Below are 26,994 nucleotides of genomic sequence, written 5' to 3'. Positions count from 1 at the left end.
GTGCCTCCCACCCCAAGCTAGGCTGCTGGATGTCTGAACTCTCCAGGAGGAGGAGCCTGTAAGTTTGTTTGCTTCAGATCCTCCCCACCCCACTCCTCCCCTCTCCACTTTGACAGGGATAGCACACAATGATAGACTCACTGCTAAGCTAGAGTGGGAAGACTCCTCAGCTATTGAGTTCAACCCCCTCTACTTATGGAGGAGGCCCAGAGATGGCAAATGACTTGTCCAAGGTCATACAGCTAAGAAGCAGTAGAACCAGGATTGGAAGCCAGGTCCTTTGATACCAATTCCAGTGTTCTTCCCACCATGACAGTAGTAGGTGCTTAAGAAATGGCTGTTGAATTAAATAATTATTCAATGCTGTGGAATGTTATGTCTACAGTGTATTACAAGTCTGAAGCAAATGTTCATATTTACTAATTTATTAGACATATTTCTTTACTAGAGAGGTGGTCATCTTAAGGGATCTACTGTTGGCATTTATTAAAAAACTGCTGAGGACATTTGTCCCTGTCCCTGCTCTGCTGCTCCCCCAAAGCCCTCTTTCCACTGGGGCTACGAGGGATGGACAGGAACATGCCATTCTGTCAGCTTAAAGGAGCAAGGCCAAAGAAGCAATCGAAGAGGCCGGTTGTACCCCCCCCCCCACGTGAGGCACATAACGGGACAGGTACACATAAGCATTCTGCTCCTCAACACCCTTCCACGATTTTCACGAGAGCTGCCCATCAAGGGCTAACACTGGCAGGACTCTACATGACAAAATTAAACAAACAAACAAAAAACCAGCAAGAATTTCCATGTGCTGAAAGGTGCTAGGTGCAACTCTGGTCTCCCCTCTCCCATTTATTTTGGGCTCATCCCCCGAGGACACGACCCTCCAGGAAGTGGCTGGTCCCCAGACACGTCACTCTTGTCTGGGCTCACTCAGCCCACAGGCACAAACATCAGAGAGGGGACATGTGGCAAGAGCAGCAGACCGAGGACAGTGGAACCTGGCAAAAACAGCCTGTCCCAGTTTCCAACAAAAGACACATAGAGCACTGGGACTGTGTTGCCCAGTGGAGAGCGCACAGTCATCAACATCGACTTGTCCGGTCCAGAAGAAGGAATGGGCGCTGGCTTTGCCCTATGTAAGGCTGCTGGCCTCAATTGGGCTTTTTTCTTCTGCTTGCCCCACCATGTTCTCCGGATTTACGCCTTCATCTTCATGCCTTTGGCTCCCTTCTAAACTGTGTCTGATGCCGTAAGAAAAGTAAATGAGGAAACCTTCGAGAAAGACAAAAGGCATCAGTTAGTGGTTCTTACCTCAGCTGGCACAGCCACCAAACCTCACATCCCCATCTCCTGGGGTGGGTCGCCCACTGTGAAATGAAACCTCTTCTTGGCCTTCCACCTCTAGAGTTGGACAGACCTCAGAGACCATCTGTCCAACATCCTCAATTTACATGTGAAGAAACTGAGGCCCAAGGAGGGAATATGACCTGTCCAAGGTCACACAGGTAGTAAACATTAGCTGTGGGGCTTCAACCCAGGCCCTCTGACTCTACAGCCAGAGCTTTCTCCATTGCACCCCAATTTCATCCTCAACTCTTTCGTTTCCCTCTTAATTGCTGAGCTAGCTGGCTCACTCGTTTGCAATTCTACCCTGTGCCTCCAGTAACAACCTCCCCCCCCACCAATAAATCTCATTTCTGCAGGATTAAAGATTTGCAAATGCTTTCCTCATCAGAGGCAGACTGGCCTAGGGGCCCAAGAGGCAGCCTCAGAGCCAGCAAGACTTGGGTTCAGGTCCTGCACTGATATACCCTGGACCTAGGGTGGCCCTCTGAGACCCTTTTCCTCCACTGGGATTTGCTATCCTAATAAAATCAGAGGCCCAGTGCCTACCATAGGGGACAATTTATCATTCCCATTTTAGAAATGGGCAAACAGATGGATACATGTGATGCCACTGGTCCATGTTGCCTAAACTAAGAAGTGTGGAAAGTAGGAGGGGGGGCAGGGAGAGATTCTCTATCCTGTGGAGCCCGTTGGCCCACAGGGCCTCTCTGAACCAGACACAAGATGGAAACCTGCACGTCCTGCAGAAGCACTGGGGGTGGGGGGAGCAGCACCAACCTGGGGCCCTGCTGCTGGCCGGGAGGTACTCACCTATAGCCATCCAGACGCTGAATCGGATCCATGTTTGTGCGTTCAGTTGGACCATGAGGTAAATGTTCACCAGGATGCTGAACGCAGGCAGAAAGGGCAGCAGAGGAACCTGCGGACAGACAGGCAGACACTGGTCCCACACCCAGAAAGGCTCCGGGGCTTTCATCAAGGTCCCCTCTTCGCCCCGCAGTGACCCAACAGCACTCTCTCCCTGAGCTCTATCTCTGTCCCCCTGTCGCTGCTGCTGCCAGGCCTCAGACCAACAGATGAAGAATTCCTGCTCCCAGGAGCCAATCATGTGCATCCAGGGCCTCCTGGGAAGAGTCGAGCACAGCTGAAATGAGTTTGCCCAGGACCCTAGATGTGCTCATTAATCAGAGCCGCCTCAACCGTGCTCTCTACTTATAACTCGCATGCTCCTGCGTCTGAATGATCCAAGGAGAGTTGGAGACACATGAAGCTAATACAGAGGAAGGCCGGGAAAGTATAAAGAAACACATCCGGCCATAAGCTGTGGCCACATTAAAAGGATATTCGAGGCAACTGAATTTCATAAGCACCCTGAAACTGAGAAGAGGCCACATACAACAAATGATTGTCACTGTCATCGTCCGGTTAAAATGGAAAAATGCTCCAAATCAGTAATAATAAAAGAAATGCGAATCAAAACAACTCTGAGGTTTCAGCTCACACCCTGTAAACTGGCAAAAATGACAAAAAATGACAAGTCAATGTTGGAAGGGTTGCAGAAAGATAGGCACATTAATACATTGTTGATGGAGCTGTGAAATGGTACAACCATTTGGAAAGCAACATGGAATTATACAACTGAAGTGACTAAAGCATCCCTACCCTTTGAAACAGGGACTTTATTATTGGGCTCATACTCCAAGGAAGCTACTGATTAAGAAGAAAGCCCTGAGATACGCCAAAATATTTATAGCAGCACTTTTTGTGATAGCTAAGAATTGGAAATAAAGTAGATGCTCATCAATTGGGGGAATGGCTTAAACACATTATGAACATGATGTAATATTAATGGTGCTATAAGGAATGATGTGTGATGAATACAGAGAAACATGGACAGATCTATATGAACTGATACAGAGTGAAGTCAACAAAGCTAAGATAATATGTAAGATAACTAAACATAAATGCAAAGAACGGGCTGAAAAATCAAAAGCGAACATAACAAAGTCATAAAAACCAAGTGTGATTTGAGTGAAAAAGTCTGAGAAGACAGCCCCAACGCCCCTTCCTGGGGGTAGGAGATCCACAGGTGTTACACATGGCACAGGTCTTTGATGGTTTTCCATGTATTGATTGCTTGTGCTGATTTTTTCTCTCTTTTTTTTTGTCTTTAAAAAATACTATTTGTTATATGGAATGGCTCTCTGGGAAGTGGAAGGATAATGAGGACAACTCTGATGAGTTTTCCTAAAACAAAAATCATCAGCAAAAACCACTTTTTAGGGCAGCTAGGTGGAGCAGTGGATAGAGCACCGGCCAGGGAGTCAGGAGGACCCGAGTTCAAATTTAGCCTCAGACCAAACACTTGACACTTACTAGCTGTGTGACTCTGGGCAAGCCACTTAACCCCAACTGCCTAAAAAAACAAACCACTTTTTTAAAAAATGGATGCCTCCTGGCTGTGTGAGCCTAGACAGAGTCACTTAGACTCTCGCTGCTCTAAGCAAATGTGTCACAGAAAAAGGGTTGACCTGCGTTGGTACAGGGCACTTCCTCCTCTGGGAGTTCCGTCTATCAGTAAGGTCACAGGTCCAGATTCACAAGAATGGAAATGAGACCAGAAACAGCTCACAGAGAAGGTTTGATTGAACTCCCTAGAGACTGGCTCAGCGCCTGGCAGTGGTAGGCATGGACTTGACTTGTTCTGGTAGTGATAGAGTATGGCATGGAGCAGCAGTGCCCTGGGCACAGGTAGCGTGTGCCTGGAGAAGGGAGTGGCTGGGCACCTGTCAAGACCTCAGAGGAACAGCTTGCTGGGGCAAGCACTGGCCTGGCGTCTACCAGCAGTCAAATAACAGAGGTAGGTTGCTCTACAGCATGGTGGGCAGATCCTCGAGCGGGAATTTGGAGAAGGTCTACTCTAGCCAAAGACTTCCTAGACAGTGGGGAAGCAGATGAACTACGAACTCCCATGGGAGAAGTACAGACCAGAACACCAAAGTAACAAGAAATCAGTACATTCAGAATACCAAAGCTCATTCTAAGGAAGCCAGATGAACAGAGAAGGTCCGTGCCCCAGAAATAGGTGGACAGATCCTTCTATAGGCCTGTCTGGGGCAGGGCTCCTCTCCACCAACCTGTGTTCATAGATTTAGAGCTGGGGAGACCTCAGAGGTTTCATTCCTCCATTTTACAGATGAGGAGAGTGAGGTCTGGAGGAGTGCAGCGATCTGCCCAAGGTCATAAAGGTGGCAGTCAGGACTGGAAGCCAAGAGTCTTTTCTACTGCACATCCATGAAATGACCCTGGTGGGCTGCTCTCAAAAATACCTGGGAAGACTTACATGAACTCACGCAAAGCGAAATGAGCAGAACCAGGAGAACATTGTACACAGTAACAGCAACATTGTAACAATGATCAACCGTGAACAACTTGGCTCTTCTCAGCAATACAAGGACCCAAGACGATTCTGAAGGATTTATGATGAAAGGGCTCTCCATCTCCGAGACAGAACTGATGGAGCCCGCATGCAGACTGAAGATACTTTTCCTTTCCTTTCTTTTTCTTGTTTTTCTTTTTTTTTGGCTGTGTTTTCTTCCACGGGGAAATACGTTTTGCATGCCTACACGTGTATGACCTATGTCAAATTGTTTGCCTTCTCAATGAGGAAAGAGAGGGAGGGAGAGAATTTGGAACTCAAAATTGAAAAAAGAACATTAAAATTGTCTTTTACTTGTAATTGGGAAAAAATAAAGTATTAAATTAAAAAAAAAGAAATGGGTCTTCTAACTCTCTGGGAGTATTGTCTTGGGGGTTCTTCCCATGTTTCAAATAACTTCACAAAGGAGTTATTTAATAGTGAATTATGACATTGGATTTCTAGCTGGCCCCAATTTTTGGAACAAAAATCAGATTACATCTAAAAAGCAAAGACAAAGAATAAAAATGAGACCAGAACAAAATTTACCGTACATAAAAAGAAAGGAATGAGACAAAGAAGTTGCTGTTAGGTTACACACTCCTGGAGAGCAGGGTCCATGCCTTTCTTAATTCTAGAGTCTTTCTTGGGTTGATTATTTCCTATTTATCCTATATGTAGCTTGTTTGTACAAATTTGTTTACATCTTGTCTGCTCCATTAGATTGTGAGCTCCTGAAGGGCAGGGGCTGTTTTTTGCCTTTCTTTCTGTCCCCAGAACTTAGTGCCTGGTACATAGCAGGTATATTAATAGAGGGCTCCAAGACATTGACTTAATTCAGTTCAATTCAATACTTGGCAAGCATTTATTAAAGAGTATGCTTCTGTGAGGCACTATACTAGGGATATAAAAATAGAAATGAAAAACAGTCCCTATCCTCAAGGATTTAAATTCTCCTTAAAGCATGAACGAGGAATCAGAAAGTTAATGCTGGCTCATTTGAAGCCAAAGTCAGTCAGAAAGAAGCTGGGAGTGGAGCATGGAAATCAGGAGAGGCCCACCAGATCCACCCCTAGACCTCCTCAGTGGTTGGCCATCCTTGGCTTCTGAACTGTTCATAAGCTGTGGGTCATTTAACTTTTCTTCCCTTCCACAGGTCACCACTTTCTCCAACTCCTCAAAGATGTTCCATCAAGGTGGGGGCTCTGAGCACTTACCATAAAGACCACTTTCTGCTCATTCTGAGGCTGCCTCCAGATGATGAGGATGATGCTGATGATAAGGAAGACAATCACAGAGAGAAGGCCAAGGCACCACGGTTCCATATTGGTAACGGCATTCACGCTATGGGTCATCAGGACGCTGAGGCCAAGAACCAGGAATGCTTCGCCCCAGACCCAGGGAGAAAGAAAGGATTTCAGACCAACTGTCCAGTAAAAGGGATCCCCTTTCATGGAAAGGGTTAGTTTTCCAGTCCAACCCCCTGCTCACTGTCTGGAGAGGCAGTAAAGCACTCATGCTGGATAGGAAGCCAGTCTTGGAGTCAGGAAGATCTGTGTTCTCCCTCTGACCCATAGGGTCCTAAATTTAGAGCGGGAAGGGACCTTGGAGGTCATCACATCCAATGCCCTCATTTTAAAGAGAAGCCCAGAGCTGAAATGGCTTAGCTCAAGACCACTCAGGTATTAAGCATTTGAGCCAGAATTCCCATCCAGAACTTCTGGCTACAAGTCCAGTGTGCTAATGCCCTGGGCAAGATTTAAGACTCCAAGTGGCAGAGAGACACCAGTGCATTGGCAGAGGGAGTTCCCATGCAAGGAGTTAAGTATGTAGATAAAATCACTAGATTTTTTTTTCATTTAAAAAAAGGGAAAAGAAGGAAAATTTCACTGATAGAAGCTGGAGCTTCCCATTATCCCTTTAGTTGACTTTTAATTTGTATTCTCCTGAGATGTAGTTGGGTAACTTCCCAAACACAGTCCTGCCTGCTCTGCTGCCTTCCCCTGATTCAGTTCTGGGCCCAGCCCCTTCATTGGCCAAGTGGCATGCCATGATTTGGGAAATATTTGAGTGAAAAAAAAGAGCTTTCCAAGAGTTACTTTTCATCCACCTTGTTTTTACTCTGTGGATGGTCAGATTGGTCTCTTCCCAGTACTGTAGCTTTTGCTGAGGAGGATTTGTGATCTGGAGCTCAAAGAAATGAGCAGTATATTTGTCCTCTGAGAAAAAGGTTATTTGGAGAACTGCACCATAACCATGGAATTCTTTGGTCTGGACTTCATACAGAACGTGAGGTTGTGAGAGTCCAGATTTAAAGGATCTTAGAGATCAGTCATCTAATCCCAGCCCCTCATTTTATAGCTGAAGAAACAGCGGGCCAGAGAATGGAAGTCACTCGCTCAACATCACCCTTGTTAACATCAATCCTCTGATTCCCAATAAATCCAGTCCTCTCTCACTCATGCTGGCAATGCACCAAGATGGGAGGCTTGGCTGACGTGCATTGTGACTCCCGTTCCATGCCCCCACCAAAGACCTGTCCTGGGACCCCAGATCTGCTCTGCTTGATGTTCTAGACTATACATGCCTCTATATTCAAGGGTGCCATGATGACTCCTAGTGGACCCGACCTATCCTGTGCCTTAACTACTTGATCTCTTTGTGTCAGGGCAATGGTGGAGCATTTGCCATCCAAACATCAGTGACTCCAAGGGGAGACGAGATGAGGGCTTGTGAGGGAGATTCTGGGGCAGGGAGTGCTTTCATGGCAGTACCATAACTGGGTAAGACCACTGACAGCATTGTCCAGAGGGGCTTTCCTTCCACTGCTTGGCTCCATCCTCCAGTGGCAGGGGCCAGCCCCACGCCCTCAAAGGCACTCCCTGCCAACTCTGTGCCAGTCACTGGTCAAGATGGCCAGTCATGGTGGCATGGGGGTCTTGTTAACTCAGGTGAAGGGGACTCACCCAGCAGTCCCACCAAAAAGCTGACGAGAGACGCTGACCGCTGGGTGGGTAACCTCGAGGGCTTGATGAGGTCCTGCTTGCTGTTCCCAGACCCCGGCATCAGGTCTGTGGCTGGGCCCAAGGTCAAGCCTTCTTTCTCCGGGCAATATTTTGTCTTCTGGTGAGTCAGGCTGGGCTGGTACCTGCTCCCAAGGACAGACTGTATCATTACCCTGGCGTGAATCCTCTATCACATAGCACCTGTGTGACCTTGGACAAGTCCCTGCAGCCTGATGCCTTCTGGGACTGTAGGACTGTGAGCCTATGGTCCTATATGACGAGGGCTTTCTGGGTCTCAGTAACTCAACACTGAGGCCTGGTGACACGCCTCAGGTCACACACAACCACATGTAGGGGGCAAGAGTCAAACCCAGGTCTTCCCACCTCTGGACCCAACAATTTTTGCCCTAAACCCCAAGGTTTCCTGAGGTGCCCAACACGGGCCTTGCACTCACTATCCAAAGAGCAAGATGTGCCCTGTTCTTTCTACCCACTCAAGCTAATCCAGTCTGGTGATTCTTAGCAAGAGATCTCTGCACAGAACCAAGCCTCCAACCAGGGCGATGAAGGGTAAGAAGATGAGGGGAATGAGGAGCCCACCTGAGGATGAGGACACAAGCAGCCACAAGCGAATAGGCCAGGAGGGTCCCGATAGACATCATATCCACCAGAGCCTTCAGGTCAAAGAGGAAGGCCATGACCGCTGTCCAGAGAGAAACAGAGAGAAATAAACACAAGAAATCAAAACCAAAGACTGTCACTAAAGGTTGTTCATTTAGGACAGCTAACCTCACGGGGGATGCGTGAGTGTGTGTGTGTGTGTGTGTGTGTGTGTGTGTGTGTGTGTGTGCCCACGCATGTAACTGGGCAAACCAAAGCATCACAGGATGCTGGAGCTGGAAGGAACCACAGAAGCTACCTAGACAACCTAGTCATTCTACAGAAGGGGAAACTGAGGATGGATGAATAAGTACTTTTGACCAAGGACACACGGATGACCTAAGCCCTCATCTTACTTACAGAGAAGGGAAGGGAGGACCAAGGTCACACAAAGGACTCGGCAGAGACCTTGAAATCCAATTCTCCTTCACTGTAGAGATACTCTACTGCTCATGGAGATGAGGTGACTTGCCCAGGGTCACACAGCCAGTAAGTGTTGTGTCTGAGGCTGGCTTTGAACTCAGGTCCTCCTGACCCCAGGGCTGGTGCTCTACCCACTGCGTCACCTAGCCGCCCCATACAAAGCCTCTTTTTGATTCAATAGGCAGGGCCCTGGGGGGTCATCTAGTCTGACCCCCTCATTTTACAGAGGGGGAAACTGAGGCTGCCTGTAGAAAGGAACTGACTCATCCAGGGTCACACAGGGGATCCACGTCTGAGTCAGAACGGCCTTTGGAGACCGTGTCATCCTGCCCAGTCATTTCACAGACCAAGAAACTGAGGCCCAAGAGGTTAAAAGGAGTATATAGGCAGAATGCTCAATGTCTACCTCTGTGGCCAGACTCAAGCCTGTTCCCTCCATTAAGCCTCAGTTTCCCCCTTTGTAAAATGAAGGGCTGAACTTGAATCCTCGGGCTCCTTCTTGCCAGGATCCACTTTGAGCCTCACCATGTGAGTGTTCCTATAGGCCAGGGAGGCTGTGGTGGTTTATCCTCACTTTATGGAGGAGGAGGAGGGACGTCGAGCCTTTCGGTGCCTTACCCAAGGCTACCCAAAAGGCTGAGAGTGGAGTCAGGCCTGATCATTGCCCTAACACCGGTTCCCTGAGGGCAAGGCTCTCCCACTACATTTGACCATGCTCCTGTGCTTCTCCAATCAAAGCAAGTCACAAGAATTTGGAGAGGAGAATTTAGCAGGTTTTTAACTGTCAAAAGTGGATGTTTACAACCCCAGAAACAAATTCAGAATTCCATGGGACTTTGCATTTAGAATTTGATTCTAAGGACAGTCATCAGGGCAGGTAAGAACTTGGTTTCCCATGAGTTTCACAAGATTGCCAGGTCTGAGTCTGTCATCTTTCCTTGGCATGTTCTGGGTGAGCCGAGTGAAGGTCCTGATCCTGCTCCTTCCCTACCTATTTTAGGGCACAGAGAGTGACCCTTTGGTAGACAGGTGCACAGTAGGGCCTGGTTCCTCAAACTCTACAAAGACCATCCTGAGAAAGAGCCGCTTGGAAAGATGGCTCAAACTCTCTGCTCGCAGCTGGGCAACTTAGCCCCCAAATCCTTGGCCCCAGATCTTTCTCAGGCAAGTCCCCACACCCACTGGCCCTTGCAAAAGGCTGCATATCTTCTTCCTTGGCCAGCCATGGAAGGGTCACAAGGACAGAGGATCCGATGCAGGCGACAGAGAGATTTGGAGAAAGAGGCTTGGGCCTGGAGGGCTCCACACTTCACCTCCACCTGATTTGCAAACAATTTGGAACCAAAGCATACTCTAGCAAATGGGATGGCTGCTTAAGGGTGGCCTTTCTTTAGTTAAAAAAAAAACAACTTTTTCAGTGGTCACAGAGAAAGAGGGGTGGCCTGGGGAGATAGTATCTTGAGTTAATGTGTTTTCCAAACCTGTGGGTGGGCGCATGCACACACACATTTTCTTACAAAGTGCCAATTCTAGCTCTGCTCTGGGTGGCTCAGGATGTAAACCATTTCCTTGCTAAGCTCTGGAATACTAGAGTCAATCTTAGTTTCTTGCATTGAGCTTGTGAGGCACCTGAAAACAAAGTGATATTGGTATCCTGAAACTGGTCCACAACTCCCTGGGAAAGCCCTTGCCAGGCACATCTATTTCTAGGAGACAATCTATTTTCCCTTCTGCCTTCAGGTGTGGCAAACACACTGCATTCTTTTCTGTATTTATATTCACGCCCGGGCTCCAAGGTTGGCGTTTCAGCGGAGGTCAAAGTGCCTCCTGAGGTATGAATCTGCCTGTGGTTGAGAACGTACAACATTGCTTCTGTAGAAAGATGGAAGCCTTTGGAACCACTGAGGCACTAAAAGATGTTGAGCATTGTTTTTAGGAAGCCGGGGACTAACTTTGAACATAGCTAACTAGTCCAGCAAGCTGCAGAGCTGTGTTTTGTTTTGTTAAAAAGGTTACCTAATAGTGGGCAGATGTTAGTTTCAAACAAAAGGCCGTTTCAGTAAGACTACATTTAGATTGACTTGGAGAGGCTGGGTAGTGATAAGGTGTGTGCAGCCTGGGGTCAGGATAGGCTTGAATTCAATCACCACCTGTGACCCTTATCAGCCAGTGACCCCGGGCACCCCTGAGCCAAGCTGTCTGAACATTTTAAATGGCTCTGGAGATGCTTGTGGTAGTCGGGCACGAGGGGGCCTTGCCCCTGCTGTGTTCACAGACCACTGGGTCTATCCACCAGTGTGTGCCGGGCACTAATGCCCACACGACCTTTCTGGACTCCCTGTCCGCCTCCTGTAAAATGAGGGCTTGGAGTGATCTCCTCAGAGGTCCCTGCTGGGCTCGGGAGCAAGAATCCTAGGTTCACTTCACTTGCCTGGGCCTCAGTTTCCTTCTCTGCAAGATCAGACCTAATGGCCTCTAAGTTCCCTTCCAGCTTTAGGATCCTATAATCAAATTTATCATGGGAAAAATAAACGTCTTATAGCAGACCCTGCCTGGATAGAAAGGAGCGATAGGAGGCGCACGCTCCCGGAGATGCCCGGATGGATAGCACCACAGGTCCCTTCCAGCTCCCAGGCCTACGACCCCTGTAGTCGTCCACAGACGTCTCCTCAGACGTCTCCTCCATGCGTTGGGGTGGGAAGCGTCTGCTGGAAGCGGGCAGACAATGAGTGAGTGGCTCGTGGGGAGGCTGGCTCGAGGGAGGGACACGTGTGTGCGTTTATACGCATCTTTGCAGACACGGTCTCTGGCAGGCTGACGCCCTGCTAACACACTGACGTGGCAGAAGGCCTGGGAGCTGACTCACTCTTGCCACGGAGCTCTCTTCTCCTGCCTGCCTTGGCACCCTGTGGATGCTCACACTCTTTGTTGGCCCATCCCTGTGGCCTGGACCTCCCTGGTGGTCTTAGCACCACCATTCAAGACGGGTTACTGGATCAGCCTGGAGAGGCCCGCCAGCATAGTGGAGTTAGCTCCAACAGTCTACGGGGAGGGAGGAGGGCTGCAGATGGTGGAATGGGAGGGATGATTTTCCCATGGTAGGAGCCTCCACGTTTCAAAAGCTGCTCTGGCTGGCCTCCGTTCCCAGGGAAGCTCACCAAAGCAATGGGAAGGAAGGGTCAAGTCATATGGGGTTTCTGAGAGAAACCTAAAGGTTTTGGGTTCCTCTGACCCTAACCTGGCATGTTGCCATGGAAACAAGAACCAAACTGGGCAGGGTGGGGGGTGTTAGAGGCCTAGGCTGGGTTAATTTCACAGCATCATTTCAAAACCAACGGGAAAACCATGAACCATTTCCTGCTTAATTTTTAGTCAAATAATTAGCCTTGAATTAGATTGCGGCGAATCAATTGGGTGAGTAATTCCAGGGGATCAATTTCTCCAGATCATTTTCTAATACTTGATATCCAGAAAGACTCACCATTTCAATCACGTTTTTTTAAGAGACTGAAAGGGTTGAAAAAAAAATTCAAAAGCTAAAACCCTGCTTGCTAGGTTAAGGGTTAAGTCATTTATGGATGCCAAGTATGCCGCCACCAAGAGTTCCTACTGCAGGGGATCCCCACTGTCCATGCCCATCTCATTCATTCGTCCAAAATGCTCTTCCCCTGCATGCAGGGCAGGCATGCGCCCTCTCGGGAAGGTCCATGCATCGAGGTGCTTGTGGTGAATGCTGAAGAACCCTGGATTTGTGAAGCTTACCAGAGATGAGCCCTGCCGTCAAGGTGGCGGCAACGGGCGACTGCCTGTTGCTTAATCGTCCAAGAAATCTAAACAGTAAACCATCCCGTGCCATGGCAAAGAGAATTCGGGGCAAAGGAAACATAGAGCCGAGAAGACTAAAACAGAAAAGTGCAGAATTCAGGGACGAGTCATTCCATGGCGGAAACACGGACGGGACCCACTCAGGTGGGCTTGAGGATGGTGGGAGAACCTGGTCAAAACATCATGACTGCCGAAAAACACACAACCACATCTCGTCATCACCTCTCTGGGCAGGAGCAGTGCAGGCCAGAGAGACCACATCTGCATTTTTTATCGTTCCCCCATGTCCTTGGTCAAAGGCTCCCCCTCCATACAAAAGTCAGCTGGGTCTCACCTGCCACGGAACCCGATGTCAAAGTAGCACTGAGTGGGCTCTTCGTTTTGGGATGGACTTTAGCTAAGAATTGGAAAAGCAAACCATCTTCTGCCATAGCATAGATTACCCGCGGCATTGGGAACATGGATCCAAGGAGACTGGGTGGAAAGCAAACATACATGGAAAGCAAGCAAGATCACATCACAGAGGCAGAGTCCACGCCCAGCCTGGCTGTCCCCCTCCTCAGAGTGGGATCCCATGGCAAGGCAGAGTGGGGACACATTCAGGGACCAATAGGGTCGCCAATGGCGGGCCTCCTGCCAACGAGAGCGTGAGGCCCACAAGATTTTTCACAAGTTTTCGGTCCCCACTGTCCCTTCTGTCTTTAGGAAGCCAAGTCTGCTGAGCCAATATCTAGCCTGTGCTCAAGAGACCCTAACACCACCAACTGTGTCTTTTCAAAAACAGCAAGCACCCACTCTGGCTGGCATTCTCACTGGTCTCCCTGTTCTCATAAAAGGTGCATCAAACCAGTTAAAGTCCAACCAATTATTTGGGACCTGGGAGGGAGCTAGAAAAGAACTCAGAGGCGTCCAATCCAACCCCCAGATTTTAAAGATGAGGAAACTGAGGCCCAGGGAATTGATTCACTAGGTCCTAGTCTGAGGAGATCCTGGATCAAGCTGGAAGAGACCTCAGAGGCATCCAAATCCACCCCCCTCATTTAGCAAGAAGAAACTGAGGCAGCTCAGAGCAGAGAAAGGATGAGCCCAAGTTTCACAGCTAATGAATGGCACGAGCCAGATTCAAACCCACATCTCTTGACTTTCCCCAGTGTATGTAATAAGCTAGTCCATAGTTGCTTCTCACTTGCATGTACAGTAACACTTGATGGCAAATCCCAGCTGTCACTAACTGCTCTGTGTTACCTCGGACAAGGCCTGAAACCTCCACGGGCCTCAGTTTCCCCCTCTGGCAAAATGAAGGACGAGATGGCTTCTGAGGTGCCTTCCAGGTCTAGGCCTACAATCCTACATGTGACCTTGAGTGAGTCACTTGACCTCCAGGGCCTTCCATAGTGAGCAGAAGCTGGAAAGCCTGTACCCACCTCTCCCTGGGCGGCTGCTCAGGTCAGTGGTGGTGTTGGGAAAATGGAAGGAAGATATTGGCTCAAACCAGCTTTCCAATCATCTGAACCCTTCACTTATCATGTGATCGGTTGTCCCATCTCCCCAAACATGGCAGGTAGCACAATTTAAAGCAGGGCTTCTTAACCCTTTTGATGCCATGAGCCTCCTTTCTCAGGGTATGTTTTACATAGATCACAAAGGGAACCAATAAGGTGGAAATAGTTATTAAAATGCAAAAGAGAAAAGAAAAGAAAGAACCCTTGATTTAAAGAGACAGAATTTAATTTAATGGTTAAAATTTAATTGAATTTAAGGCTTCAGCAGGTAATCACTCTTACCTTTCAAAAAGTACTTTTAATGATTATGAGGAGATTGGTTCCCACAATTTCAGACTTTTAGAAAACCAGGCTAAATTTTAAAACGAGCAAGGAGGCCAAGGTTGCGTTGTTCCCCAAAGCGCCATTGTGACCGTGACCTGCCGTCAAGGCTCGGATTGGACACTGTGCCCACGCAGGGCTCCCTTTGCCACAGGGCAGATTTGGGGCCTCGGGAGCATGTCCTTCTCTCTGTCTGAGCAGTTTTGGAAGCCTGAGAACAGGAAGGAGGCTGGAGAGGAGGAGAACTGGGGGGCAAGGCTGCCCTGGGCTTCCTCCACCTCGCCTGGGCTCCCGGAGCATTGCAGAGCCTTTGGTCTATCCCCTGCCCTCCACCTCCACTTGACATCTGAGGGGCTCTCACCCAGCTTCCATCCCACCTAAAATATTCCTTTCTATTTTCAGGGCAATAAAGCAGACTGATGCTGCCCTGCTACGTCGACACTGAAAAACCCACCATGTGTCAGAATGATGGCAGTGTAGACGGGCTATACCAGCAGATATTTAGATGACCACCAGCCTTCAAGTGAGGGCCAGGCTGAAAGCTGCAAGAGCGGGCAGGTTCTTAGGCCTGTTACACTACGCTGAAGAACCAAAATCTTGGGATTCTCCCATTGGTTCTAGAGCTTCCCCTCCCCCAACCCAGCCCAGCACGGTTTCAGAGAGCAGCCTCAAGGCTCTCCCCTCCTTCCCAAAGTGGAAGATAATTGGACTCCACCTAAAAACACTTTGCTATGTTGACAAAGCAATTCACCTCCAATCACTCCCCAATTAAATCCAGAAGCCATTGGTATTGGGAAAATAAGCTGGGGAGAGAGGTGTGTGTAGGGCACCCCAGGCTGTTGCAGGGTCGCCGAGCGTCTGAATTGGGATTTGAACCCGGGTCTTTCCAGCTCTAAGCCCAGCTAGCCCTGCTCCACCCCACCCCAACTCTCCTGGCTCTCTATCAGAAAGAAGGACGTGACTTTTCTTTGGCCAGCATTAGTTTTGAGTTGGAGCTGATGGCAGTCAATTCGGCCCCTGCTCATACCCAGAACCTGGATCAAAAACCCTTGTCAGTTCACGGGCAGCTGGGACCCTGCTTACCGCAGCACGTCCTGAACCCCCGCCTCCCACCCTGGGCAGCTCTGACTGCGTGTTAACGCTCAGAGCGCAGTGTGGGGCTCAATGCTCCAAGCTCCGTCCACAGTTTCAGAGTCTGTGGGCAGGCCTGCCCGGACCCCAACCCTGTGTCAGGTGCTCAATGTTTCTCTAAGGGCTGGAAATCAGGAAGGGGGACGAGAAACACACACCTCCCCTTGGATCCCCTTCCCCAGCCCCGACCACCCTTCCCTCTCCCAATGGGGTCACAGGAGGCATGAATGAGGCCTCATTAGAACCTCTCCCACCTGTTACTGACGGGGACCCCAACCCCTCTGCCACCTAAACACTCGCACACATACTGCGTGGGACAGCTGCCAGGAACAGCCCCCTGGGATGTTCTGATGGGATCGTATGGGGCAAGCTGGCCGGAAGGGTCCCTGACCTGCAATCCTTCCAGGACAGATGCTGTCAAACCCACCTTGAACACTTCTTGTGAGGGACAGCTCACTACCTGTCAGAGCAGCCTCTTCCATCAAAGGACAGTGTCTGTGGGAGGCCCCCGTGCCATTACAGTGTCTTACCTGGCAACGGGGGCATCTAGGTCTGTGCGACCCAGAGCAGGCCTGGGAGTCACCACCCTCCCCCACAAGCCCATGGGGTCTGTGGACTCCGTGCACCCCGAGTCCTGACTTCTGGGCCCCCAAAGCACGTACCTGGTGGACAGAGCACAGAGGGAGCCCACGGCCACCACGTACTTGGCAGGGCTCCAGCCCACATATTCGAAGGCTACGGGGAGGGGGCTGGTCTCATCCAGGAGGTAATAGGGCATCATGAGGGTCAAGGCCGCAGACACGCCAAAGTAGGCCATGAAGCACACGAGCAGGGAGGTGACGATGCCGATGGGAATGGCCCGCTGAGGATTCTTGACCTCCTCCCCTGAGGAAACGGGGAGAAAAGGCAGGGAGGCTCGGGTGAGTGGACTCCCCAGCCCAGCTTCGGCTCGCCCTGGCCCCCGGCTTCAGCTCGCCCTGGCTCCTGCAGGGGCCGGCAGGATTGATGGCACGCTCCGGGGTCCTCAGGCAGCATGTGCAGCGGGGGCCAAGCCCGGGCCTCTGCCCCCCTCCCTTCCAGGCAGCCAGGTCCTCCAGCATCCCCAGGCGAGCAGAGCAGCGGAGGGGCTTCTTACCAGTCGTGGCAATGCAGTCGAAACCCACGAAGGCGTAGAAGCACGTGGCAGCTCCAGCCAGCGTCCCCTTAAAGCCAAAGGGCATGAAGCCGCCAACCCCGTACTGGCTTGTCTCATTCTTGGACGGATCCCTGGAGACGGGGAGGGTGCAGACAAGACCGTTCACCCTGCTGCCCAGGCCACACCAAGCGAGGGCAGCGGCTTCCGGGCTAGTCCTCACTGAAACCACGTGGGCCTCAGAGGGGCTGAACCAGAAGGCCTCCAAGGCCGCTTCGAGCTCTACCTGTGGTCCCAAGGGCCCCGACTTTACTGCTTTGAAATGGAGCTGAAGCGGCTTGCTCAGGGTCACATAGCTTGTGCTAGTAGCAGGATCTGAACCCAGGTCTTCCTGACCCCAGACTCACTGCTCACCCCACGACACTTGGGCATTTCTTACAAATCTGTGATTCTTTTCTCTGTATCTTTCCTAATATTTACCTCTGTCACAAACATTTAATTGTCACTCCCCCTCCACATATTCTGCCGTTGGCCCAGTGGATAGAGCACTGGGTCCAGGGTCAGGAAGACCTGAGTTCAAATCCAGTCTCAGACACTTCCTAGTTGTGTGGCCCTGGGTCAGTCCCTTAACCTCAGACTGCCTGACAAAACGTATCCACTGGAGAAGGAAATGGCAAATCCCTCCAGTATCTTTGCCAAGCAAACCCCAAAGGGAACCACGAAAGGTCGGTCAGGACTGAATAACGACTCCACATAGTCTCTGCTCTGGTCCACATAGACCTCCACTGCCCTGGAATACTCCCCGCATTCCCTGGCCTCTGCTAGCGACTCTCACTGATGCCTAAAATGGCTTCCTTTCTCTTGGCCCATTGAATTCCTCCTCAGCCTTTAAGGCCCACCTTAGATGCCACCCCCTCCAAGAAGTCCCCCATGATTCCTGGGGGGTGACTTTTCCCCATTTGCTTTCCCCTAAGTTGCTAGGGAGGGAGCGGAGAGAGTTCAGTTGTAATCCGGTCCTATTTAGAACCAGGGCAGCCCACCTTCCCCCAGAATTGGTGCCATCGCTGGATGGGGCCCCCTGGGAAGCCTGGGTCCCAGCTGGGGTTCGGCTAGAGGTGGGAGCAGCCCAGATCGAGAGTGGGGAGGGGCCACAAAATAGAACATGGATGCTGAGCTGGAAGGGACCCTCAAGCGTTATCTGAGCCAACCCCCTGACTTTGCCCCCGGGGAAACAGAGGCAGCTGGGAGGGGGGGGCGGGAGAGCAGTCAGCTTTCTCCCCCAACCAGGCAAATGCCTCACCCATCCTTCCCGACCCCGGTGGTGGCTGAATGTGCATACAAGTCCATCTGGGGGGTATGGAGAAGGCAGAAAGGTAGCCAAGGACAGTTAGAAAGGACCCAAAGAAACTCTCTGAGAAGCATAAGGTCAGCAGGGGGGTGTCGGGGGTCATGGAGTCCCAATGCTTTCCTTTTACAGAGAGGGAAACTGAGGCCACAGGAGGGAGTGACTTCCCTAAGGCCACATGGGCACTGCTGGTCAGAGGTGCAGGTCCTACGCCTCCTCAGCCGGGGCTTGGGCCCTCAAAGGCCCTTGAGAAGACCACGGGAGCTGACCCAGACCAGGCTCTTGCCCAGCAAAGCTGAGCAGCAAGGGTCCACTTACTGGGTGGCGGCAGAGATATTGTTGAGGAAGCCCTCACTGATCCTCCAGTTGGCGATGTGGCCTTTCACAAACCCCGAAATTATCACAAAGATCAGGACCAGGATGTTGACTGCTGTGAAGATTTTATTCACCCAGGCCGATTCTTTGACTCCAAATGACAGGAGGCCTGTGGAAGGACACGGGGCACATACTGAGGAGGAGGTGGCAGCGGGGTCCCCGGGGGTGAGCAGGTGAGCTGGCCAATGCTTCTTCTCTCTGAACTGCCCTGGGGAAAGGGATGTGCCCTGGGAGGCAGCCCAGTGCCCGTGCACCGATGATGGCCTCAGAACGGCGGGTGCCGTCCCCACCCTCCCCACGGGTGTCCTAGGCAGAGCTGGAGAGAAAGGGCCTGTGGCCCATCCAGTCTGCGGAGGTGACAGAAAGCCCCCCAGGGCAGGGACACGCCCGTGGTCACACGAGGAAAGCAGGAGACATGGCACTCCTTCATGGAACCATGGAGACTCTCTGTTCTATCCACTGGTTAGAGGATCTCCCTGCCGACCTTAGAAAAGACCCGTCCATGTGCAATGAACACAGAGGCAGGGCAAGCAAAAGGTGAGACTTTTATCTGTCCCCGCCTGGGGTCCTGGTCATGGAGCCCTGCCATCCCTGGGGAGCAGCCAGGAGAAACAGGGAAGGGCAGATCTCAAAACACGCCATCACAGCAGGCCCAGGGGCATGGCCCCAGAGAGCTGACCAAACTATGATTCAACATGCAGTCATGTGGAGTCCTCCAAAGGCTGGAGCTGTAACTTTCTATGGCTCCCTATTACTTCTGGGATGGGATAGCTTTCGCTCCAAACTGCCTTTCTGTGGGTGACTTCCCTTGCCCCAGTCGACGGCATGCCCAACGGGCCTCGAGCAGGGCAGGTCTCTGACACGGCCTCACCCTCGTTCCCTCCTCACTTGTCTCTTGGAATGCCTCGTTTGTTCGGGGCCGCCTTGCTGAGCCCGTCTGCTAGAGGTCCCCTGTGTAGAACTCCCTACCTACATGTGGTCTCCACTGTCTGGGCAGGGGCTCTCACTTCTGTCTCGGTACCCCTTCTGCCGGCACACCAAGGGGGGCTGAATGAGGGCGTGAGGAATCAGCGGACGACCCAACATTTACCCGACAGGAGGAGGATGAGGCACACGGCAAAGAAGTCTGGATACTCGGCGAGCCCCGGGGAGTACATGCTGAGGTGGCTCCGGAAAAACCTGCTGATCTCTTTGTTGAGCAGTTCATCAAAGGTGCCACTCCATGCCCGGGCCACGCTGGAGGTTCCTGCACGAAAACAGCAATGGGACATAAGGAGCACTGGGAATCGCTCTTGGGCAGAAGCAGACAGGCCTTCCCCCAACGGACCAGGGCCACGGGCCACACAAATCCTGGAAGGGCACGTGGAGAACGTGGCGAACGTGGCTCCCGGGCACGGGGCAAAACCAGCCACTTCCAGGGCACCGAGAGGCTCTCTTTCCTTCCAGGGTCCCCGTTTCAGGTCTCCCATGTGGATGGGAGGTCCCTGGGGCCCCAGGCTCAGCACAGCCTTTGATACTAAACAAGGCCCAGGGCGCTTGGGATTGCCCACTGCCCAGACCTACCAATGACGTAAGACAAGAGGAGGTTCCAGCCTGTGATGAAGGCCCACAGCTCGCCCACAGTGACATAAGTGTACAAGTATGCAGAGCCCGTCTTGGGGACCCGGGCCCCAAACTCCGCGTAGCACAGGCCGGCCATCACGGAGGCCAGGGCCGCGATCAGGAAGGACAGCACAATGCTGGGGCCGGAGCTAGACTTGGCCACCTCCCCCGCGAGGACGTAGACCCCCGCTCCGAGGGTGCTTCCCACCCCAAGGGCAATCAAGTCCACAGTGGTCAGGCAGCGGCAGAGCTTGGAGTCCTCCAGACTATCCAAGGTGACGATTTTCCTCCGAAGGAGGCAGCGGGTGAAGGTCAGCACGGCTCCACAGGGAATCATCTTGTATGCAGTGATCTATGGGGAAAACAAAGGCCCAAAGCAGATTTAATGTCACTCAGTCGTTCAACAAATGCTGGGGAAAGCTTTCTGGGAGAGGAGACAAAAGGGAATGTGGGGGACAACAGAGGGAAGGTCTAGGGAGCGTGGGGCCAGAAGCACTCATTGGGTCCATCTGTCAGTGGCGTCCTTCAGATTTACATTAATCCCCTCCCTGCCACCCAAAGCCAACCAAGAGGGCTGTAGCTTCCAGGAACAGGGAGGGCACTGTCCCTCACCACTCTAGAGTACTACTCCGGCCAAGCAGTTCTCATGAAGCGCGTCTTATGCGCCAGGCACTGTGCTCAGCACTTTACAAATAGTAATATCATTGGGTCCTCACAACGGTACGGTCCTGGGAGGTAGGTGCTACAGTTTCCATTTTACATCTGAGGAAACTGAGGCAGGCAGAGACTCAGTGACCTGCCAGGGTCACACAGCTAGGAAGCGCCTAAGGCTGAATCTGAACTCAAGTCTTCTGACTCCAGGGCCCAGGGCTCTATCCACTGTGCCACATGGCTGCTTTTGCACTAAAAAAGCCCAATGTAGGAAGGCTGCCTTTTCCGAGGACGTTAATTAACCAAAGAGCCTGGGCTGTTAGCATGAGCTGGCAGTGACACCCAGTGGTTCGGGGAGAGAGTGCGTGCTGCCTAGTTATTCCAGGCCACACCCCTGGGAGGCCGAGGGGCTTGGACTTCCACTTCCCTGGCTCAAGGGGCAGCCATACCCGTGCTATTCAGCTGCTGAAGAAATCACTTCAGAGCTGGCTTCTTCTGGAAAAACGAGCAGCGTGTGAGCTCGGGAATGGCCAGCCCTTGTCCTGGGCACTGATGTGCGTCACCATGGACAGCAGGAGTCCCTCTCTCTAGCCCAGGCTGTGGCTCTGGGGGGCAGAACAGACAACCTCCTTAAAGTCTCCCCCTTGCAAACGCACTCGATGGACAGATGGATGGAGCCCGAGCTGGCTGACTGCCAAGGCTGGACGCCAGGCTCTCACTGTTGGTGAAGGCACAAGGAGACCCTGATGGAATTTCTGTTTGTGGAGACTTCTCCAAAAGGCTTATTAGTTCCTCTCAGAGGGAGAGAATGCTTCATCTAGCAGAACAGGATGTAGAAAACAAAAGCAAGAAGGCGTCATGACCGTTAATGGGACATGTCTGTCTGCTGCCGTGGGCATGCCCTGGCACTCAGATCTACAGCCGTTTTGACTGTCTTCTTAGGCAATGAGGGCAGTGAAGCCTTCCATTTCTATCTCACAGAGCTCTCCGAATGGCTAACACAGCCCCCAGCTATTTCCCATTCCCCTCTCCTCATTCTTAGTTGATGATGCCATCCTAACAGGCCAGGATAGGAAAGAAGCAGGGGACACCGAGGTCCTGTAGGGTGAGAAGAGAGTGACGGAGGCAGGAGCCCCATGCACCACACCAACTGTTCCCCCACCTCGGAATGATTTGTAGCCAGGAAATCAAGGGGAGGCAAGAGGCAGGGAAGGCCTTTGGCCGGTGTTTCCAGGTTTGCCCATGACACAGCAGCATGACAAAGAATCATGGGAGGCAGGGAGAGAAAACGTCTCTGTTGGAAGTGTGGAACCTAGTAACCGACTGGTATATTCACCCACCACCTACCCCCAATGCCTCGTGCCCCTCTACCAGCCCTACACCACAGTTCCCAGGATGGACTGCCAACTTCCTCTCATTCGGGTCAGACACCATTGTAGTTAGTTTAGCTAGGACCTGCTAACCAGCCCTCTGCACCCCTGACATGGTCTTCACGCATGTTGTCACCACGTCCCAAGGTCAATGGAGATGACCACCACCATGCCTTCTCCCTGGCTTCTGCCTCCCCCTGCTCCCAATGGTCACACGTAGGGAAGGCACGGGCCAGAGTCACTCAGGGATGTGTGTGAATTAAGTGGGAACAGGCCTCACAGGGGTCACCCTGGTCCCAGTGAGAACCACGGCCAATGCCGAATTCCAAGATGAGCTGAGCTGTCTCCTCCTGGTGACCTGGGCCCCACTCTGTCCTCTCCCTGGGTATCAGTCTCCCCATTATCTGCCTCAGGCATCCCAGAGCCTCCCCATCATGGCGCAAAGTCCCAGACCCTCTCTGGGCCTGCTGGTCCCTTCATAGGGCACAAAACAACCACTTGGGCCACTAACCTAAAATGAACAAGGGATTTCAAAGATCAGGGTAGTTACCAAAAGAGACCGACTATGCAGGCGATTGTCAAGGATACTCAGAATGAGATTGTCTGTCTCCAGGTGGGCCCCGAGCCCGGGGATGTGGCCACCAACGCTTCACAAAATCAGAGGGTTTGGAGCAGGGGAAAGAATGTCGGATAGGATATCAGAGGCCATGTGTCCAAGCTCAGCTCAGCCTCTTCCTATCCATGAAGCCTTGGGATAGCCACAAAAACTCAAACCAAGAGATTAAGTGACTTTTCCAAGATGACCCGGGTGGGAAGGGGCCCAAATTGTAGGTCTTTTCTGTCCTCTGGACACCATGGTCTCAAGGGTCCCATTCCACTCTAAATCTATGACCCTATCATCTAGACAGCCAAGCTCAAACCCCTCATTTTACAGTGAAGGAAACTGAGGCCCAGAGAAGGAGGTCTTTAGCAGACCCAGAGTTGACTCCAAATCCATGAGGGCTGGACCCACAGCTTCTTCAAGCTAGCCTCAGGAGATCTAACTCCACTGGCTCAGAAGCCTGTTGGAACAGAAAGTACAAATCTCGTCTCTCCATTCCCCCACCCCCAGGATGGCAGGTTTGATCCCCCTCCCTTATCCCTGTCCTGTCTTCTCCCAGCCTAGGCTGAAATTTCAAACTGCCCCATAGTCATCCTGCCAAGGACACCTTTTGGAGGGAAACGCACTTGGGAGCAGCTGGACAAAGCGGGGGTGGAGTGGAATTTCAGACTGAACCCACAACTATCAGCCTCCTCGAGGTCCCCAAGGTCCCAGCTGACTTCCTCACACTTTTCACGCTGCTTCTCAATTGTAATCCTCTGTTCCCAGACAGATTTGGAAAAACCTGGCTCAAGCTGGTACTGGGTGAGCCTCTGAGGGCTCCACAGAGCCCCACCTGGGTCGGTGGTGCCTGCCTTCAGGGAGGGGGCCATTCTATTGTCCCTTCAATGACATGGCCTTGGCCATCTGGTGGCCTAACAGTGATGGGATTTATCTCACTTGATTTGCCCTGCTCTCGGATGGGCGTTTGCTGAGCAACAAAGCTTAATGAAAAGGGAGGAAGGAAGGACAGCCCCATCTGTCCTAGGTTCCTTGGGTGTCATGAGGACCAGCTATGCTTCCATGGGCATCAGCTGCCCTATGGAGGAATGGTAACTTCAAAATACTGAGCAGAACGAGAAAAAGCCCAAGAGGCATCGGAATACAATGGCAAGTCCAGGATTGAGCTAGAGAACTCCCATTCAACCCCAACAAGACTTTCTAGTTGAATTTCAGTTTCCTCATCTCTCAAATGGACACAATGCAGAGATGATACTTCATGAACCAGCAAGGTGTCATTGTTATTATTTGCTATCATGGGGAATCTCAAGATATGAGTTGCTTAGCAAGGAGGAGGCTCTCACTCAAATTTAGAAACATTTTTCTCAGACAGAAAATGCCCTTTGCACTTCCCCCAGGCTGGGCCCCACCCTATTATCTTCCATGATCACCACCATCTACAGCAGGATTCAAAGACAGGTTTCTCACTTTGTTTAGCACACAGCTCTTGCATGGACGCCAATGAAATGTGATGGCTGGACAGCCAAAGACCTCCAGTGGGCTGAGCAAATTGTCTACAGAAAGATCTGGGCAAGAAATGAACACGATCAGAGAGGGAGGAGGGCTCGTGATCCGCACCAGTGGGAGGAACACTTCCACAAGGTTCAGCATGACACTATGGCGGGATTGCAAGGATGTGAGCTGTAGGCGTTTGAAGTCACATGACCATGGGCTTCTGTTCCTAACAAACCAAGAGACTGTATTCAAGCCCACACAGCAGATCCTGCCTCCCAGGTCCTGGGCCAGGGCCTGTTTGTGCACACTCAGGGTAGCAGATGAGAGCACCAAGGCTCAGTCAACAGTTGACAATTGGGGAATCTGGAAGGCAAACCAAGGATTTTTCTGGTTCTAGGCTAATCCTGGAAATCCCATATTGAGTTATTCAAACCAGCACAGAAATGACTATAATAATGCCTTGTTGACTGGGGGAAGGGGAAGGGGAGAACTGATATCATGGGAGTCAGGTAAGTCCTTAAATATAGGATATCCTTCCCTGACCTAGTAAGCAGAGCACACTGCAGAGTGGCATTGTAGAGAGAACTCTTGGGCTTTCTGGACACGATAGAGGAGTGAGAAGGGCAAGGAAAAAGAAGTTGCTCATAATTTTCAAACACCAAGAAAGAATAATGTCAAAAAGAAAATCAGCTTTAAAAAACCTAAGAAAATAAATCAACCAAAATAAAATTAAAATAAAAGTTAAAAAGACTGCCAATACAATTTTTAAAATATGTGAAAAACTTAAGGTATCAAAAGCAAACATGCAAAATATCCCCATATCTCAGCCAAAGTTCTCAAGACTAGTCAGAAAATATCAAAATCAATTGAAGGGTTTGTAGAAAGGCTAAAAAAAAACTGGAATTAACCCCAGAATTAAAAGCTACCTGAAACAGAATGGAAAGAAATAAGCAATAAGAGAAAATCCAATAAAAAGGATCAACAAAATTAACAACTGACTTCCTACGGTAGAAACCAGCATGACAGCCAAGGCAGGGCATGGGAAGAAAAGGAGATGCTGAAAATCACCCCAAAGCAACCAGAAGGAAAGAACATAAAGCAGCATTCACAGCAGGAAGCCTCGAGGGGTAGGACCCACCCCACACAGTCCAGCAAAGCACACAGGCAGCACTCAGCAGGTGCTTATTAAATGTTTAACAAAGAATCAAACCGGAGAAAAATCGAAACAGATATCTCCCAACTTCCCAGAAAATTAAGGACAGAGTCTGAATAAGAAATTGTCAAAGAAAATTTCCCAGAACCTGCAAAAACAGGCTGTAACTTACAAACAGAATTCTCAGGACCTGAATAACAGAGGACGGGAGATTGAATATACCTAGACATAGCACCTGAATGGAGGAGGGGGGGAGAAGAAGGGAGACAAAGTAATCTCCAATGAAAAACTTCCATTTTTGATAAAGAAAAAGTCCAAATAAAAGAAAACATGCCTGCTTATGAGTAGAAGGCAGAGAAACTTTGTTTAGAGTAGTTGGTCAAGTTTGGGTTAAAAAGTAAAAATAATTTTAAAAAAGACATTTTATTCCTTTCCATGAAAAGGAAGGAAAGACCAGCCCCACAACTAGATAGTAAAAGAGCTGTATTTTCCGACCCCCAAACTGGAAAAATGAACAATACATTTGTCCTAAGGAGAGAGGAGTGTTTTCAAAGAAATAGAAGACATTATTTAGGGACAAAAATAAATGGATTTGATTGTACATAGACAAAAAATGAAATCGCATGACAAGACACATTACCTCTCTAAAATGGCAGGCAAATCTTCATTTTCCTTAAGGAAAAATTAGTGGTAGCAAATATATCAGCTAAAGCTAATGAACAGATAACCATCAGATGAACACTCCTCAGTGGTCAAAGAATACAAATAAGAGAATTTTTGGAGAAAACAAAATTTGTTACTATGTAAAAAAGACACTCAAATTTCTTAATAAGTAGAGAAATGCAAACCAAGATAATCTCAACGTAGCACAACAGAAAAAAGGCAAAATAAATTTGAGAAATTTTAACATTAGCAAGGCTGTAAGGAAAATGGTTGCTCAATACATTATTGGTGGAACTGCAGACTCATGCAGATAACTTAGAAATCAATCCAACAACAATAGAAGTCACAAAACTGATTGTACCTTTTAATCAAGGGATAACCACATAGGACTTTACATTAAAACATTGCAAAACGGAATTATCAGTAGATAAATCTTCACAGCCATACAAAATACTCAGTCATAATGTATTTATAAAAGAAAAAACAAACAACCACCCACCAACACCTGGAAACAACTTTTACGTCCAATTATTGGAGAATAACTGGATATGTTAGCATGTAGTAAAGTAATGAAATAATGTTGTAAATGCCATTAAAAAGACTAAGACAGAAAAATGGTGAGAGACCTGCATGAAGTGGCGGAGAGACCAGCAGAAGCAGAACTGCACCCATGAGGACCACAGCAAAGAAACAACAGCCCAAGGTAGGGACAGGGATGTAGGGCAAACGCAAACCTGTGTTTGTTTTCTGTTAATTTGTATGGTTGTGCGTAGTAAGTGACCTCACTCCTCCCCAGACCAGTGCGTGGGTGGGCATGGGCTCGAAGGCGCTTCCTCTCCTCTACCTCTCCACTCCTCTCCACTCCTCTCCTCTCCTCCTTATTCTCCCCCTTTCTTCTCTCTCTGTTCTCTTCTTTCCTCTCCCCTCCTTCTCCTCTCCTTTTCTTCTCTCTCTCCTTTCTCTTCTTTCATCTTCT

At 50.2% G+C, this 26,994-nt stretch overlaps 1 protein-coding gene across 2 annotated transcripts; it reads right to left on the bottom strand.

The window, feature by feature from the left end:
* Positions 1-1,045: 1,045 nt before the first annotated feature.
* Positions 1,046-26,911, bottom strand: SLC7A2 (solute carrier family 7 member 2). Of its 2 annotated transcripts, none has more exons than XM_027853662.1 (12): positions 26,645-26,911; positions 20,048-20,438; positions 19,575-19,730; positions 18,428-18,593; positions 16,768-16,898; positions 16,295-16,517; positions 13,013-13,152; positions 8,371-8,473; positions 7,732-7,913; positions 5,983-6,149; positions 2,158-2,266; positions 1,046-1,272 (listed from the first exon to the last, which is right to left on the bottom strand). In XM_027853662.1, exons 1-12 carry the CDS (start codon positions 26,648-26,650, stop codon positions 1,133-1,135), a joined length of 1,914 nt encoding a protein of 637 aa, XP_027709463.1. In that variant the 5' UTR covers positions 26,651-26,911; the 3' UTR covers positions 1,046-1,132. The 2 variants fall into 2 exon arrangements, with proteins under 2 accessions (XP_027709463.1, XP_027709464.1); XM_027853663.1 differs by lacking the exon at positions 13,013-13,152 and adding an exon at positions 12,616-12,752 and having other exon boundaries at positions 26,645-26,910.
* Between the last annotated feature and the right edge of the window lie 83 nt (positions 26,912-26,994).

Source organism: Vombatus ursinus, unplaced genomic scaffold, assembly GCF_900497805.2.
Source record: "Vombatus ursinus unplaced genomic scaffold, bare-nosed wombat genome assembly UNPS02010193.1, whole genome shotgun sequence".
NCBI classification, from domain to species: Eukaryota; Metazoa; Chordata; class Mammalia; order Diprotodontia; family Vombatidae; genus Vombatus; species Vombatus ursinus.
Note: the sequence above shows the minus strand (reverse complement) of the source record. Positions and strands in the feature narration are given on the sequence as shown.